The sequence below is a fragment of the Harmonia axyridis genome, chromosome 2, assembly GCF_914767665.1.
Source record: "Harmonia axyridis chromosome 2, icHarAxyr1.1, whole genome shotgun sequence".
Classification (NCBI taxonomy): Eukaryota; Metazoa; Arthropoda; class Insecta; order Coleoptera; family Coccinellidae; genus Harmonia; species Harmonia axyridis.
In genome coordinates this window covers 30,229,250-30,248,568 of record NC_059502.1, presented here as the reverse complement: position 1 = coordinate 30,248,568, position 19,319 = coordinate 30,229,250, and the positions used below count along the sequence as shown (strand labels likewise).

Sequence of the window (19,319 nt, the reverse complement as noted above, 5' to 3'; positions counted from 1 at the left end):
TCGAAAAAAAAATCAGAAATTTCAGCACTCAATCGTAATAGTGTCAATGGTGAAATATTCTGCATATAGGGTGTTTCATTTGTAAACGGAAAAACAATGAATAGAGGACACTTATGTTGTTCTAGATATACCCCATTGATTGGGTCTGACTGCCTTGGTTACCGAGATACAGGGTAATTCATGGATATTGCTCATTTCTTTTCGAGGTCTCAACAAGCGAACCATTCAGTATATTTTCTTCATATTTGGCACACATCTTCCTTATTCGCAGCTTAAATGAATCACTTGATGCTCACAGTAAAAATTTCGTGTACCAATTTTTAACATGAAACTGAAGTTTTCGAGAAATTGGTTACCACTTTCGGTAATAAATTATTGAAACTATCGATTTTATTGTTATTTATTCATTATTAAATACATGAGCTTATCTTTTCCGTAACTTCAGACCAATCCATTCTGTAATTACCAGGAAAATAAACCTACTTGTAATTAAAAGAAGAAAAATTGGCGAACTCTATGTTCATAATTCGAAATTGATCGCTTGAATATTTTATCGCAATAAATGAAAAGAATGAGATCGTTATAGGCTCATCGTTAGAGACAACTGGCCTTCCAGATGACCTGAATTTAATCCCATAGCTCATTATTTCTTCTAAAACCTGTGGTAATGGTATATTCTACTGAAATACATATCTGGGATCAGCTAATTTCAAGAATACAAGAAGTTAGCAGGGAAAAACAACCCCAATGTAATTCGCAAGTCAGCTCGAAATAATCTCAAACGATCAGAAATATGAATTAACCAAAATGTAGTGTTTTGAACAGTTCATGTAGTTTTTGTATCTTTTTGTTCTATTCAACTAATTAAAAATTAAATTAATTAAATTAAAATAAAATCGATCTAATTATACTCATTCATTTCAGTAAAATTTAAGAGTATTCAATTGTGAATTATGTACATAGAGTTCGCCAATTGCCAATTTTTTCCTATTAATTACAAGTATGTAGTTGTATTTTCCTCTCTATTTTCCTGGTATCTACACAATGGGTTGGTCTCAAGTTATGGAAAAGGGAATTTTGTATATTTTTAATAGTTGGTAATTTTCAAAATAACAAGGAAATCGATTATTCAAATGAATTCAATAACAAAAGTGACTTATATCCACTTTTTGATATTCAATTTCCCGAAAACTCCACTTTCGAGTTGAAAATTGGTGCAGCAAAATTGTCTGCGCGGAAATTTCTCGATCTGTCTTTTATTTATTCGTGCTCTTCTCAAATCCAAAAGAGGGTTCTCAAATTCCAAAATGTTGTTTCAAGGATAGAATCATTTCATAATTTTTTGTTGATCCAGACCGGAATTTTCCTTGTGATCATTAAGTGATTCATTTGAGCTTTAAATAAGTAAGATTTGTGTCGAATATGAAGAAAATATACTGTGTGGTTCGCTTGTTACGACCTCGTTAAGAAATGGGCAAAATTCATAAACCATCCTGATCTCCGTAACCGAGGCAGTCAGACCCAATAAATGGGGTATATCTAGAACCATTCCGGGGTCCTCCATGCACTGTTCAAGTTTTTCAGTTTACTAATGAAACACCTAGTATAGAATGGCATCCAAAGGATACCAGAGAAAAATTGTTAGAATGCAATACTATAAAAAATTTTATAGATTGGATTGAGTGATGAGGATATAGGATGTGAGTTTATGGAACAAGCGTTGTCACATTGCTTAAAATAAATAACATCAATCCACTGTAAAGAAGCCATCTTTGTTCAAGATAATGTCTAAATAGTTGCAGGCGAATCGTCAGTTGGAAAACCAGAAACATTCGTTCATACATTTCCTCATTAATATAATAATTGAACTAGTCGCAATAAATTTCCACACTCTCGCATAGAAAATTATTCGAACTTTTACGTCATCCTAATAAAAACCGTGCGAACACGAATAATGAGCTGCTTTGAAATTCTGCAAGAACCCTTTCCATCCGCATCCGAGTGATTCCGGCGACCTAGACAAAAAGACCGCCGCATTCAGCCCGGATCACACGGTCCTCTGCTAGATGCAAACAGCTACCGGACTAACGTCTAATGAAAATATTATGACGGCATTTAAACGTACATAAAGCACTTACCTCGAAGGGTTCGCTGAGGTTCGGGCCGGCCTGTGCGATGTAGAGGGTCGAGGCCGAGTCGAATTGCAGTCCCACTGGCTCCCTCTTGACGCTGACCGATTGTACTTCGTTGCAATTGAAGAAGAGGGTCACATTATCCGTGGACACCCGGAATGCAAATCTGGCCCATTTGCCGTGGAATCTGGGCAGGCTGAAGTTGGCGATCGCATGAGAGTTGATGGACGAGGCATTCGAGTAGAAGAGCGATATTACGGTGTTCGTGAATCCTGCGAAAGGAAAAAAAATCGAGATGATTGGGAGCGTTTTGGGATTGTAGAGGGTCGGAATTGCGACGATATGTCCAAGTTGGGATGGGATAACTGCGCTTATATTGGACGTCTTACAAGGGTAATTCGATTCGGGTAGCGGGTTTTGCGGCATGTCTTCCTATACGACTATTCTCAATGTTTATTTTCAGCGGTTGAATTGTTCAATTCGCATGAAAAGAATCGTGGTATGCAGAAATATTCGCGACTCTCAGTTTGGCTATTTCAATTCAGTTTCTATTGCTTCTAACAATTTATCATAGTCTCAATATGTTTCTTGTAGGTTTTATAGAACGATGACTCATTCCGATAAATTTTATTTTTCACCTTCGAAATATTGTAAACTTTGGTTTTTCTACGACACCAGAAAGATATAAAAGATATCATCAGTGGATATAAATCGATGAAAAAACAGTTCCGTCAGCTTTACAGCGCTATGCAAATCTTGACTCAGGTGTTGAGAGATGTACATTTTTCCACATTCTACTGAGATAGTATATGGCAGTGTCATCTGCAAACTGGGCTATCTTGCATCTATTTATTTTCGGTTTGTCTGCCATGTATAAGTTGAAGAGCAGCGGTCCTATCACCGATCCTTGGGGAACTCCGGCTTCTATTTCTCTAATCGTTGACCTGGTACTATCGATATTCACCCTAAATTTTCTATTTGCCAGGTACGATTGTATCAATCTCGTAAGTTTGATTGGAAATTTCATCAACTTCATTTTGTAAATCAGACCCTGATGCCACATTTTATCAAATGCCTTTTCTATATCCAAGAAAATTGCACCGGTATCTGTAGAGAGGTTCATTTGCTCCTTAATATTTTCCGTTATCCGTACCAGTTGAATCGTTGAATGATCTTTACGAAACCCAAACTGGAGATCTGGGATTATTTTCTTTTCTTCTATGAAATCTGTCAGTCTTCTGTGGATTAATTTCTCTACCACTTTACTAATTGCCGATAATAGGCTTATGGGTCGATAATTCGTTGGATCTTTTTTGTCTTTTCCTTTCTTCCAAATTAATATTGTATTCGCCGTTTTCCATTTGTTTGGATAATATCCTGTTTTTAGTATGAATCTGGCTATTTCAACGATTTCATATCGAGCTTCTCCCTTTTAATTGCTTGATTGAGTATTCCGTCTATTCCGGGTGCTTTTCTATTTTTCAATGTTTTGATAACTTCTTCAATTTCTTCTTTAGTCACTTCGGTTGAATCTTCTTCCATTTCATAATGTTTTGATAACTTCTTCAATGTCTTCTTTAGTCACTTCTGTTGAATCTTCTTCCATTTCATTGTGATTTTTGTCTGTTATATTTGTCAATGTCATGGTTGAATCGAAAGTCGTCAATTTTTGACAGATCAAATGAAAATTTTAAAACTACGTCGTTGATTGCTGACAAGTGCTGTCACACAGTTTTGTATCTAGAAACCTGTAATTCAAAATTGAGCGTTTGTGATTGGTGAGAATTAAGACGATGAAAATAGTCGCTATAAATTTTCCAACAGCCGTCATGTGTCAAATATGAGGATTTTATAGGAAGAATAGAGGAGGCTTCCTCTAGCATCTCACATTATTATTCAAAATTCACCAATTTTTCCCGCATATTTCAACTCACCCTCAGGGGATATTTTGACGCCAAGCTGTACCACCGTCTCATAGGGGTTCATAACAGCGAACAGGAATCCTCCTCTCCTGGATTTCATCTTCGCGCTGATCCAAATAGCGAACTCTGTTGGCATCCTCTCCGGAAGTATCTGTCGAAAAGCAACCCTTACATTACTGCCGGTCCTGAAACCGAACGCTGGAAATCTGTCGTGACCATCATTGTCGATATACTGGTTTTTCTGGTCTGGGAAGGGGATTTCAACAGCTTGTAGAAGATCGTATTCTGAAACTGAAGATAATACGTCAGATATTATATATGCTTAGAAAATGAATTGATGAAAATGATCGAAAAAATTGATTTTTAAGCTTGAAAAATGTTAATAATAGTAATTTCATAGACAAAACCATGTAGGTACGTATGTAAGAGAAGTCATGAAAAAAATGATAGGGACATATTATAAATCAATCGAAAAATACTCATTCACACTGTAGAAACACATCTGTTTGAAAGCCTTAACTACTTCCTCAAACCTAATGATATTTATTGTGGAAGATGATAGATTGGAGTTTTTATACTCTCTAATATTCTGCTTACATTTCGAACTTCAAATTAACGTCATTTGCATTAGATTTTTATTTTCTGCTTTAATATGAAGAAATCTGCGGCTGAGGCTCATCGAATGCTCTGAAATACCTATGTTCAGGCCGCCATTAATGAAACAACGTGCGGAGAGTGGTTTCAACGCTTCAAGAACGGTGGTTTTGACGTCCAAGACCAGAATGGCAGTGGAAGAGAGAAAGTTTTCGAAGAAGCTGAATTGAAGGCATTACTTGATCAAAACTCGTGTCAAACGCAACAAGAATTGGCAGGATCATTGAGAGTGACGCAAAAAGCCATTTCAAAAAGCCTGAAAGTCATGGGAATGATTCAGAAACAAGGAAATTGGGTGCCGTACGAGTTGAAGCCGAGAGATAATGAACGATGTTTGTTTGCTTGTGAACAGCTGCTTGTAAGGCAAATACGGAAGGCATTTATGCATCGCATTGTGACTGGAAATAAAAAATGGGTTAATTACGATAATCCCAATCACAGAAAATCATGGGGATATCCCAGCTATGCTTCCACGTCGAGGACCAAACCGAATATTTATGGTTTCAAGGTAATGTTCAGTAGGGACCAGCTCGTCGTAGTGTATTATGAATTTTTGAAACTGACTGAAACCACCACAGGCGAAATTAACGCTTGAGCTGAGCATTGAAAGAGAATCGCTCGCAATACAACATGATGTGATTTTACAGCATGACAATGCTCGACCCCATGTTGCGAAAGTGGTCAAGATATACTTGCAAACGTTGAAATCGGTAGTACAACCCCACCCGCCGTATTCTCCAGACGTTGCTCCCTCGACTAATACTTCAATCAATGGCACAAGGCCTAGCTGTCTAGTCTTATGAAGAAGTAAAAATTGGATCGATTCGTGGATTGCTTCAAAAGAAGGTCAGTTTTTTCAACGGGCGATGGGAGAAAGTAGTGGCCAGCGATGGACAATACTTATCATGGATGTATAGCCAATTTTTTAAATAAAGCCTCGAATTCCGGAGAAAAACTGCGGAAGCAGTTTTTTTTGTTGAGAATATAGGTCTATAAGAGGACCACAGAGCTACGTTGAACATCCTGTTTTGAATTATCTACCAACTTCAGAGGAATATTTCCAGAGTAAGATGTTAAATGAAAGTTGGCTGTATATTAAACTATAATGCATAATATGAGATATATTAAACTATAATGCATAATATGAGATATATTAAACTATAATGCCTAATATGAGAGTTCTTTTACGAACCGCATCAACATGGTTGTACCACCTCAAATACCTACCGATTTGACTACCAAGGAACTTTGTCCATTGCCTTGATCAGAGGACATTATCGATTGTCGATTTGTTAACTTATTATCATTATTAGATAATGAGAAATATATGCACCCCGTTTTATTTACATTCATCATAATAGCATTAAGATTGCACCATTGAACAAAGCATCGAACTAAGAGATCATACAAAGTGCTAATGAGAATAATCAGCGAATAAGATTGCTCTTAGAAGCTTGGTAACGTCTTTTCGATAATAGAATTTTTTTATAACTTCCTTAAATTCAGCCCCAATACAGAGCCCTGAGGAACCACCAATTACAGATTGTGCTCACTGGAGAAAAATTGTTTACATTCACAGACACAACTGTATAGTATATCCAAAGTCACTTGAACTAGTATATAAAAACGCTTGGCCATAGATGTCCCCTTGAAGTGGATACCGCGATCCGCTAAATATCAGGGTTTATTTGAAAGTATTGTTAGGTAATAACTACATAGGTCCCAAAGGAATTTCTGGAAACTTGGACAACCCTTGTATAATCGAAATATTCAGTTTCCTCCAAGTGACTTTGGATATACTATACCACTGATATAACTTCAGATCAATCGTGGGACAGTTCCCTGAATCCCAGATTGTAATATTTGTCCAATATGAACTGAAATGATGGACTGTTTAATGATGGTGACAAATCGAATTGACATTATTTTCTTATTATATTGGATTGTCATTACTTGACAAAAGCTCATAATCGGTCTTAAATTTTGAATCTAAATAACTCCTACTCTACTGCCAATATTTTTTATTTCAACGACAATTGTTTCGTCATAACATGACTTCTTCAGGTGAGTATTGAAAGATATTTGGGCTTCAGGAGTAACTCTTTATTGGTTCTGAGGTTATTTAGTGAATCTTGGAGTTCCTCAAGGTCCTGTTTTTGGGCGGTTTTTGTTCATATTATTCATAAATAATTTATCTGTTAATTTTAGACAATTGATAGCTGATTTGATGAATTTTTCTAACTCTATTTAATTAGCAATGATGATACGAATAATATTGTTTGCCGATGACATTTCGATATTGGTTACTGATCGTACCTTTGATAGCTTGCAGGAGCTGTGTTGGCAGTTGGTGCAGTAATTCATTGAGCAGTATTATTCGAATTTTATCGGGATTCATTCAGGAACTTCGATAAGACTCAACATCTTTACTTCACTTTAAAGAATAACGAATGTAAACAAGTTATTCTTCATTCACATTACAACTTTTTTTTCAGCGAGGCATTGAAAGTTTCCCAGCATCAACGTGGATTTCCACTTGATACGCAACACGCATATCGACTACATATGTGAGAAGCTCAATTGTTCTTACTATGCTATATGTAGAGTTAACCTATTCTGAAAATTTTTAAATCCTTTCATTCGAAAGTTAATCGTTCAACTGACTAGAATCGAATTTGGGGTTTCATCATCTTTCAGTCAAACTTCATGGTTTGAAACCATACTGAACTCAAAATTCGTAAATTACCGTCATCGTGACGAACGAAGAACAAGCACTTAAAAATCTATGTTGTCCTCCATTGAAATAACATCAGCAATGCTAGATTTCTCATAAGAAGAAACTGTAGTTGCTTTGAAATTTCTGTCACATCAGTTAAGAAAAATCTGTGGAAAAAGCGTTCATTTTTATCATCCGGGATACTTCATTCGATCCCACACGGAACCCAAGAAAATATTATTGCTGCGATATTACACGAAACCAGCATCCCCCTTATTTAATTTTCTTCATACGCCACCAGACAAGTAGGCGGTGTTCTCATTCAAAAACCCAATTCTCAACGGTGCGAAAATAAAACGTTACGAAACGAAATGCAGAGAGGACGGAGCCGGTTTTTTACCAAGAATGAATTATTTTCCAGATCTCTACATCGAAAAGACAATCAGGTTGAAGCAACACTACCTATATATTTTGCCAGACCAACGAGCCATGTGAAAATAATGACTAGTCTGTACTGAATTATCCGCTGCTCTTTTTTTCTGTTTATTTTCACATGCTCCACGAGTTCATGCGTTGTATTCAAATATTATTTATTTTTAATTTGTTTCATTGTTCATTTAAAATGGAGGTTTGTTCGTATTTGTTTCTTTCGGTGAATCTATTTTTGAGCTATTACCCGAATAGATAGCTCATTTCGTCACGATGACGAATCCATGGTGCTGTTCGATATTCAAGTATAGACCATTAAGGAATTATTGATATTGAACGTCTTGTCTCGGCTTCATTTCTGGTTACAAAATCTCACTTGATCCATCATAGAAATTATCAGTTTATATTAGTCATGGTTTCATAAATCGGAATTCAGATCTATAATGAAAAAATTTATTGGAATGCTATCACATTTCAAGGAAATCCAATGAAGAGATATCAATTCATTTAACAATTGCCCATAAAATATCCTATTGAAGATCATTAAAATATACATATTCCTTTCCTCCAAAGGCTCTTCAAAAATTGTTGCATTCTTGATGGAAACTGGATACCAACCTGTTTGCAAAATTCAATTTATATAACTCTTATGGATCATTTTAACTAAGGTAGCTAAACTGGTGAAGAAAACAGAAAAAACTGGTTGATACATTTAAATAGTGTTGCTAAGTGGATGGAAGAGCCATATCATAATAAGACAGAAATAAAATTTAAAGAATGTATAAGAAGTATAAGAAGTATAAGAAGTATAAGAAGAATTTCAACATCACAGTTGTACTGTAAATTTCAAAATTGGAAGCAATTTATCAGCCGATGTGTAAATTACTTTTTTAAGTCACTATTTATTGAGACTGTTCAAGACATGAATGGTTCATTGAACTTGTATGAAAAATATAGATACAATTTGTAGTACAATCAAGTTAGTTATCTTTCATCTGTTATTGAAATGAAATGCTTTTATACTATTCACTATTGAATTACCTACATAGACAAAAGAGTATTTTGCCCATAACAGCTTTGATTCATTCACTAAAAGCATTTTTGCATCGAATTATTTTTATTTGTGAATTTAATTTTTTTTTTGCATTCTGTTAGTACAGTAGTAGTAGTAGTAGTGGTCAAGAGCTGAAGAAATTCTTGAATTTACTCATCTGAATAAAGTTTTCGATTAAATACTCAGCAAAAATTCTATAGAGGAATTAGTATTTATTATATTTTTTGTTAATCTATTGAAGAACAAAAAACAGAAATAAAAATACTTAATTTCAAATAGAAAATAAATAAACTGTAAATGGAATTCCAATACTTTGTTCGAAGATCTTTTTTATATAGCTTGATATCATATAACTTTGGTCATTCACTAAAGAATTTTTTAAATTCAACATCTGAGCTGTGAACACATTATTTAATTCAATTTGATTTTATAAAATTCGAATTAATTTTTTCTTTAATATTTGCGTTTGGAAAAATCCACTGCTATTTCTTTCCCGCACGCATAATATGCATGCGGAAAAGAATTAGCAGAGGTTTTTCCCGCACTGTGTGGAAAAGTGACTCTTTGTGACCCAAAATGCATGTGAGTTGAAGAATTGAAAGCGCACGCTAGTAGAAAGATAGCAGTTTTCAGCTTGGTATAAAATTTCTTGAAGATTGCATGGAACGTATATATTGAGGTCATTCAGACGGAAAATTCACATTCGATTACAGAGCCATATCTTTGATGAATCAACAAAATTGCTCGCACAAAACTCTTGCCCTAGCATACGAATCTGCGATAAAAACAGGTAGGTGTTTTCATTTGAAATTCCAAAGTTTACCAACGTACCTCCCACATAAAGGTATAAAATGAAAGAGGTTCTGGATTAAGTAAACTTCTCTCTCAAAACCAAGAACCTTTTATCAGAAACATTTTGCCGTAATATGTTTCCTTTTCTAGATTTTCGATAAATCAATTCGAAAAAATCACCCGTTATGGAAAACTACCTACTGAAATTGATTGCAACTCGAGAGAGGTTTCGCCAAAATGTTGTATCTAAATTCCTTCAAATCCCCCAATCATGGAAATTTTCAGACAAATATTTGTGTATTTGCGTGGGTATGATTGAAAATGAAGAGTCGTTTACTTGTTCCTTCTCATTTCCAGAAATTCATTATAACGGTCAAAGCATGAAAACTATCTGCGTTTTGATTTCAGATTCATATTCAGGAAACCATATTGAACTGAAATCAGATCGATATCTGCAAAATCCAAACATTCCTCGATTAAACTCCAACAGATATTATTGAAAAGCTATACACCGTTTATTCATGAAATTGAAAAAGTTTCAGAGAACACATAAATAGAAAAGTTTTCATATGGTGGACTTATTTAAAATAGTTCCAAAATTATGGAATGTCCAAGCTTTTATTTGAATTGACAAACGAATGAATATTATAAGAATACTTTCTCTATTTCAGTATCGTAATGAGTTCATTACAGTTCTGAAAACAGTGCTGTAATGAACTCATTACAGCACTGTTTTCAGTTATATTTTCCGTTTTGTGGTTGTCTACACAGACTTCCAATCCTCACAATATTCAACACACGTCAATTATTGTCAATATAATATAATTTGGATTTAGTGGAATGATTTGCGGCATTATTCGCAATTTATCTTAATTCTTTTGGTGTAAAATCGATTTCGTCAAAAATAATTCACAAATTTAATGCGTAATTATAAATTATTTGAAAATTCGAAACGTACGATTTAAATTGAAACTCCGTAATCTGTCAATTTTCGTAACAGTCACATCAACTGCCAAGATACAACAAAAAAGTCACTTAGATGGATAATCTGATTTTTTCATTGAATTTCGACAATATTTCACAAAACTTGACTGAAATAGAGAAAATATCGTCTAATACTCGTTGCAGAAGGCAATTCCAACACTCATTCTTGAATGAGCCTATTCTGCAACTTGTTTTGAAATATACTATTTCGTTACTTAAGCAAGGTGTTGATCTTAAGAAATAGATTTTGTGCTATCCTCTGCTGGCGTGAACCTGAAAGTTTTGTTTCCTTTTAACCCCGACCCATGAGCTTCATAATTAAGACATCTCTCACCGCTGAACGTAATCCAAATGTTTGTCGGTTGAGTTTTGCGTAATGAACTTCCAACAATATAATCACCTAAGCAATTACGACAAAATTTCATGATCCGAATCACGTTGCGTATATACAGAAGAACTAACTTTGAACATGAGCTGACACAGCAAGTTTTCGCGAATTTGGCAGGGTTCGTTAGAGGCTTCCCTGTGGAACACAGACTACATGTAGACGTAGCATCAACCGGTGTGCAAATATGGAAACCACACCATATCAGCATGCATATATATAAGCCGCAAGAAATAAACTTGGGACAATAAAACCAAGAACGCATGAACCTGCTCAGCCAACATGACGAGGATATCTCGTGTCTATCAACGGTTTAGAGGTTTCTCCCCAACTGGAGTGTCACACGCTTTCAGGAACCAGATACCGAAAAGAAATACTGCGCTATGTTCTCTCATTTACTCAGTGAACACGGAAGATTATGTGAAGATGAGTTATTTCTGGTAGAAGTGTGAAAACACCAAAACCTCTGAATTTCTCATGAAAATCGTAACATATCGTTCTTACACATTTTGATAAAAGGTAATACACAATGAATATTGGAATCTTACGCTTCTCTATGAAAAACAAGAGGATTGAGTACGAGTGGACAACAGATGTTACAGAAGACATGGTTGGGGAACATAAAACAGTGGACTGGCCTAAATTTTAAAATACTGATAAGTAAGACACAATCTAGGGAAAATTTTTTGCAGAAATCATCGCCATCCTCCGCTAGAAGACGGCACCTAAAGAAGAGAAAGATATACGAGTTACAATAATGAGAACACCTCATGAAATTTTTTGTCTATGAAGTAAAAAAAATACATATTTCCGCATCCATTAAGGAATGAGGAAACCACTGATGTCAGGAGCGTTTGTCCATCCTTGCACCAATAGAAACCTTGGGTCCCTCAGAACTGTATATATGTATAACCAAGGGTGCAACTGAATGAGTGCTCAGAAGCTCATGTTTTTCATGTCAGTGCCTTTCTCATGTCTCTGAAGACACTAACAACATAAATTTTACACTAAGCTTGAAACAACATCTGAGCTAGTTCTTTTGTCAATGAAAAATTACTTTTTCTTCGAGATATTGCTTCAATTCTCCATGGTCTTAACTTTTGAAGGAGGCACCATAACAAAATTTCACAAATAGTTCGAACTTTTTAATCTATGCACTCGCAACTGGAATATTAGTATTTCTTTTCCAATATGCTGTTGGAATTGAAAATGAACCGTTTAAAATTTTGCTAGGAGCTTGAAAATTTTATTATACAAATTGATACTTCAGTTTTGTATTCACTATAAATTTAGGAGTTTTTTTCTCGTTCTTCTCCTTGAAATACCTCTGGTTCTTGTAACGCGATCAACATGAATTCAACAATTTCATTCAGTTTACTCCATTTCGTATAAAGCAGAATTAATAGAGACAACGAATTGTGTCTTCTCAGAAAGAGGCATCTCGGAAACATAATTACCGAGAAAATTCGTGAACTTGACACTTTTATTCCGTATCCGTCAGCAATTTAAATAATCTCTGTGCAAAAGTTATATTTTTTCGTATTTGAGATATAAATCAACCGGACTTAGTTGAAATGTTAACTTGATAATCCTAGAGGATGAATAATTATAATTTGTGGGAAGAACTGAAGGCGTAATGCGAATAATTCGAAATAAAATGTTCTCATTATTTATTATGAACGAAAAACAATCGAATTATTTTTTGTGATAACTCTGAAATAAAGTAAAACTTCAATACGTTTTTCTTTGTGGAATATTATAAGAATGAACTTAATTCAGTTTCACTAATTTCTAGCAAAAGAACTGAAGGACTTGTATAGATATCCAAAATCTGAATATTTCGAACAAACAAGGGTTGTTCAGGTTTCCGGATATTCATTTGTGACCAGTGGATCCATTGCTACACAGTACTTCAAAAATAAAACCTGATATTAAGCGGATCGTCTCTGGAACCAAAATGTTTAGATTTGTTCATTTCTATTGGCTAAAATGGTCCACGTTCCGTCATAATTAGTTTATTTTCTATCTACCTCTCACTTCTTAATCATATTTTTATGATTCGCATAAATCATTGCGGTCCGTAGGGGAATTAATGAAACGAGGATTTATTCAGTATTAATTCGTTGATATTATTTTTTTTTTTATTTGGATGTAGTAAATTCGAAGTCAAAGTATGCCAGAATATTTATAAAACACAAGGGTTATCTAAGATCCCAGAATTATATTGAGGTTGAATGAATTCTAGTATGCTAGTTCGAATGGTATGTCTCGATTTGGTCACTTTTATTGCTCGAAATATTACCAGTGCTACCGCGTGACGATTTGGTCGCTCTTATTGGTATGAGTTGCTTATTTTCCACATCTCATCAATAGACCTGTTTTTTAGGGAGTTCTTAAGAGTCGTTTGAGAAAGTGTGATCAAACACCGAAAAAGGATCTACAGTCATCGAGAAAATGAGAGGGGTTTTCGATAATTCGACGATAATGTTTGGCAAAATTTCGTTTTCATGGCAAATGCTAAAAAAATGAAGATGAATATTTTGCGATCGAAATATTAAATATTATTTGAAACTCTAGGGTTTAAGAACCGTATGCCCATGGTTGCGGCATGAAATCGAACGAACATCTAGATAAATGTTTCATGAAGTAGTTCATGTAGGATCGGAAGAACTATACTAGCAATCATATTTGAAATACACAGTAAATACAGATTCTGAGAGACAAGTGTTTATAGTGGGCCAACTGAATGAATATTTATAATTAAATTTATAATATAAAAATATTTAACTAAATCTCTGGATACGACACTGGTTCAAGAAAATAAAACGAATACAAGTGCATAACCGAAAAATCATATCGATTTTGAAAAATATATTCAACCATATAAAAAAACAAGAAAACATATTTGATTTTAGTAACACATAAAATAAGTCTTCTGTTTATCTTCTTCAATATATCCACCACTTAATCGGCAGTAATTCATATTCATTCTATTCCATATTGAATATTCATGAGAGCCAATCCGTTCAGTCTGTTCCTAGTCGTTGTATTTCTTAAGTTATTTCTTTTAGTCTCCTTAGATTTGAGAAAATATTATCTGGGGTAGCAAGTAGGTTCTGTAGAAAATATTTGCAGCAATATTTGAATGAAGGTTTTCTTTGCACTATTCCAAGCATTTCACAGCAGATTTTCAAGTAAAAGAGTCAAGAGATGATCGACATAGCTGGTTTCCACATTTCAGGTTATGCTTTGACAACTGCAGAACTGTAACACACCAGATAGTGCACATACAATTTTACGATGTATAGTAAATTTTCAAGTCAATTGGTTTAGTGTAGGTATGTAGGCTTGGTTAATCGATCGTCTAGAGGTATGATTCGATTACCTGGCCTTTCGTCTATTTCTCCGTGACTTTGTTGGATTTGTAATAATTAAACTCTTTTAAATTATTTACATCTATTTACAAAGCCACAATTATACAGTACAAACTCAGTATTGAGAAGATCCTAATTACGTCTTAATTACAAGTTTCTCACTACGGTACTGAATTTCGTCTTTAACTCTAGTTTAATTACTCGAAACGTCCTCGTTTATCACGTCTTCGTCGTACTTCAAGTTTTCGGTCGTCTCGTCTTTAATTTGTTCGCGACTCGTCTTAATCTAGTCCGCGAACCGTCTTTTCGTCTTACGTCTTAAGTTGACCGACCGAACTTACTCTTACTTCGACTTAAGTTGAACTGTACCGTCTGTACCCGTCTTCGGTTTAATCTGAACTGTCCTCTCTGCCGATTGGAACTACCCTCTCTCGAATATAGACTTCCCTTCTCTCGGTTTGACCACACCCTTAGGGGAAGGTACCATCCCCTAGTCCAATAAGGGCTTTTGCCGTACCGCCCCCAAAGATCTTCGCGGATTCCTGGAAATCGAATATTCTAGAAGGACTAGAACCTGAGAAACAGATGTAACACATTTGGTACGACCGTATTGTCTTCGAACTTTCCCAACCCCAGTAAATCTCTTAAGTTTTACAACCGACATGACACATTCTTCGATACCCCGAAGAATTACACATCCTTTTTACATTATATACAATAACAATTCTTTCCCTGTAAATCGATTGAAACTGTCATGCCCTCGACACTGAAAGAAACTAATAGGTCTCCAAGCATCCGGTTGAACATCTCAATTCGTTACAGGGAATAATAACTGGATCCTACAGGTATACTTCAGAAATGGATAAAATGAATTTATTCTATAGTATGTACAAATATCTGACGCCGGAGTACTGGAGCGGTTCAAATGCGAGCAATACTTCAGCTTCTTCATAAAGATGGAGATGCTCTTCATCAAGTTGCTTTTTAAAAATGCAGGTTGTTATTTTGATTAATTTTGACATCTTCACATTTCGGGGGAAGTTCGAACCCTCTAAACCCTTCTCTGGCTACGCCCGTGCCTTACTGAATATGTTTATGATAGTTACTGTCGAAGAACATTTCATTCTCCACGTGTGACCAAAAATGTAAGAGAGGTAGACCCTCCGACAGTTTTCACATTATAGTTATAATTAATTCAGACCTAAATTCCCTTTTAATATCAGACAATTCCATTCGAAATTCGCCAAAAATCAACAGGAATTTTGCATAATTCCCGTTTTAATTGAGCGTTTCCAAACATCTCCTAACGAGAGGATCTAATCCTATGTTGTTCCCATCTGAAGATTTTCGGTACCTCCGTGTATTATAATTCGGCTCTGCTCTGAAGAGATTAAACTCGAATATGATCCGGCTATAACAGTTTAATCCGGTAGCTCGGCATCCGTGAAATAACTTATTTCTCGTAGGAGACGTCACTTTTAGTGCGATTTCGTGTCAGCATAGAGTCGGTGTGACGCGCCGTCGTTCCTCACATGTTCGATGTTCTTCGTCCGAATCCAGGATATGAATCGGAATTTCCGTTTCACCGTTCAATTCGCAGAGAGCTGAAGTGGAAATTGGCTCTCGTCGTTTTTCCCGTGATCTAATGAACGCCGCTTCGTATCACAGGAAATTCAAGTATAATGTCTTCTAATAAAAACTTGACAGTAGTCATATCAGGAAAACCAGTGTGATGTTGGTGAGCGATCCTCGGGAACGTGGTTATGACACATACAGGGTGGCCATTTGAAAACGAAACAGACGAGATTACAGACGAAATAAAGTTTTTCGATAGAAATGCTCGGACAGGTCGATTTCTGTTTCGAGGGGGACAACTTAAGATGGAGCTTACGGACGCATAGCGCTTCAACCCTTGCTGCTCCAACCCCCCCCCCCAATTTTTGAATAGGGAAGATGGGGTGAGTGATACCTCAATTTAAAGGTATTTTTATACTAATTTCAGCACAGTGATTGTTTTTTCATTTTATGCATTAGTTCTCTAAATATTCTCAACTAAGTATTCGAAAATGAAGTAGTGTTTTCATGGCACTTGTAGTGTTCGACATTTTGAGCTTCAAAACAACCATGAATGTGGCTTCCTTCCTAACTAACTAACGCATGAATATTTCGAGAACTAATGCATAAAATGAAAAAACAATTACTGTGCTGAAATCAGTATAAAAATACCTTTAAATTGAGGTATCACTCACCCCATCTTCCCTATCAAAAATTGGGGGTGGGGGTTGTAGCAGCAAGGGTTGAAGCGCTATGCGTCCGTAACCTACATCTTAAGTTGTCCCCCTCGAAACAGAAATCGACCTGTCCGAGCATTTCTATCGAAAAACTTTATTTCGTCTGTAATCTCGTCTGTTTCGTTTTCAAATGGCCACCCTGTATAATACAGCAAGATTGAATACTTTTACACCCTCACCTAATTGTTTTTTTACGAGCAGTACTCGAGAGCCTTCAAATAAACTCGTTTCCTTGGATATCGTGACAAATCAATTTATCGATATATGTCGTACATTTTCAGTTTCAGAGATTTCCTTTGAGAGAAATAATCAACTTCTTTTTCGGGACATTCATTGACTTTACATGATGCATTCCATTTTGGAGATATGAATGGATGGTTCAAACGAAAAAGGGAGATTCCTCGGGTAATTTTAAGGGAAAAATGTGTTGAACATGAGCCTGCCAAAGGTTTGTTCACGAGATACAGGATGTCAAAATTAAATTTTTCTTTTAAGTTTTTTTCCTGAAGCATCTGCACTTCACAAGATATTTAACTGTTCTTCTTCTTCAGCTTCAGCCCTCTTTCATCCAGTGTCGAACCTAGGGGTCTTCCAGTTCTTTTCATGCTTCTCTGTCTTTTGCTGTTCTCATCCATTGCTTGCCGGCTACATCGACTATGTCATCTATCCATCTTTTTCTCGGTCTTTCCATGCTTCTTCTTGTCTCTCGAGATGTCCAAAAAGTCACTTTGTGTGACCATCTCTACCCACTCTGCTTGGTAACATGTGCCACCCACTGTCACTTAAGTTTCGCTATTCTACTCATGATGTCAGTTACCCTATTCTTTTTTCGTATTTCGGTGTTCGGAATTCTGTCCCTCAAGCTTATACCCAGCATAATCCTTTCCATAGCCTTTGAGTTACTCTCAGTTGTTCTGCCACTTTTTTCGATATTGCCATAGTTTCTAGACCATAAGTTGCCACTGGTAATATACAGCGTCGTAGGTTTTGCGTTTTAAGTGTAGAGGAATATTGTTGTCCTTAAAGATGAAACTCAGTTTGCCGAAGGCTGCCCATGCTAAGCTTATTCTTCTCCCAATTTCCAATAGTTAATTTTTTTTCATTTTTAATCATATGCCCCAAATATATATATTCTTATGTTATCCATAGTGATATCTTCCTGACTATGGCTCATTATCTTCGTTTTGTCAAAATTCATCTTTAGTCCTATTTCCTTTGACTTTTCATTCAGGTTGTGTAGCATCGATTTCAATTCATGGATGTATGTGCTTATCAGTACTATGTCATCCGCAAATCTCAAATTATTGAGATACGCCCCATCGATTCTCACTCCTTTCCGATCCCAAGCAAGCTTTTTTATCACATCTTATTTTTATTCACATTTTAACTGTTATTTTGATATCAATATTCCAATTAAAAGTCTTCTCGAGAATAGAACATAATGTCCATAATAATGGCTTATCAAAATATTTCCATTCAGGTGAAAGTTGTCTTCTATAGCTATCTACTTAAGGAGGAGCGATCATTGAAGGTAGTTATCAAGGGACTGCCTACTACTACTCCAGGAATCTGAGATTCTGGGAGACCTCGAAGAACTGGGATACAAGAATTCAGAATAAAAAAAGAAAAATGAGATGCCGTTAGTTATGGTTCAGTGAGTACGGTTGAAAATCCAAACTAATACCGAAACTCGATACTGTCACAGATGCATTAAGTGTGGCAAATACTCCTCAAGAGAGTGTAAGAAGACGGCGACTTTACCATCAAAGCGAGCCAATTGCAGTGCTTCCCCTCAATTACAGATATTGCTCCAAATTCCGACAGAAAAAAACACCCCCAGTAAATTTCGACGACAGCATGTAAGTCCCAACTAGCAGCCCAAAATACCAGAACAGCTTTCACCTCCAAGGGAAAGAATAATGCCCTCAAAAAAAAATTAGCTCTACCCACAAGAAGTGTTTGACGTCAGGACTGGTTATCCGAGCTAATAATAGACAACTATGAAGAAACTATGAGAAAAATTCCTTCCAAGCGCTAAGAAGTAAACGACGACAATTGCTACACGAATCGCGTTCTGGAATGGTGTCTAGAAGAGTTCACTTCTTAGGAGAACCCCTATATCATCATGATATGCGAGAAAAAACTGAAGCCATCCTTCAGGGACCCCAGGATCAAAGATGTTTACCTGCATCGTTTAGACGGTGCAACCATAAACAAAGGAGGAACAGCGATCTATGCGAAGCGAAAAATCTTGTCCTATACACTAACAACACTGACTCCGTCACAATTGAAAGTAACAGGTATCGTAATATCAACTTTTCTTTTTATTGTTGCAAAAATTTGGTAGATCACAACTTGATACAGACCTTCAAGCGGTTACCTCGGGCAACACTCCTATGATTTCAGCAGGAGATTCGAACTATAAAAGCATCCCGAATTGAATAGACGAGCCAGAATCCAATGGCATCAACCTAAAATCATTCAATACGCAAAAACCCTAAATTGTGTTATGGACCTCAGAGGAACATATCACAACTATTCATCAGAAAGCTAAGATAGCCTAGGAATAGTGAAAAATGTCAACAG

General features: G+C 35.8%; 1 protein-coding gene across 5 annotated transcripts in view; it reads right to left on the bottom strand.

The window, feature by feature from the left end:
* Window positions 1-19,319, bottom strand: part of LOC123674247 (collagen alpha-1(XV) chain) — a 457,507-nt gene that overhangs the window by 243,322 nt on the left and 194,866 nt on the right. For all 5 annotated transcript variants that reach the window (XM_045609182.1, XM_045609184.1, XM_045609183.1 and 2 more), the window contains exons 3-4: window positions 4,067-4,345; window positions 2,139-2,404 (exon numbers count right to left, since the gene is read on the bottom strand). In XM_045609182.1, the coding sequence (XP_045465138.1) occupies window positions 2,139-2,404; window positions 4,067-4,345 (545 nt within the window). The remainder of the gene's footprint in view (window positions 1-2,138; window positions 2,405-4,066; window positions 4,346-19,319) is intronic.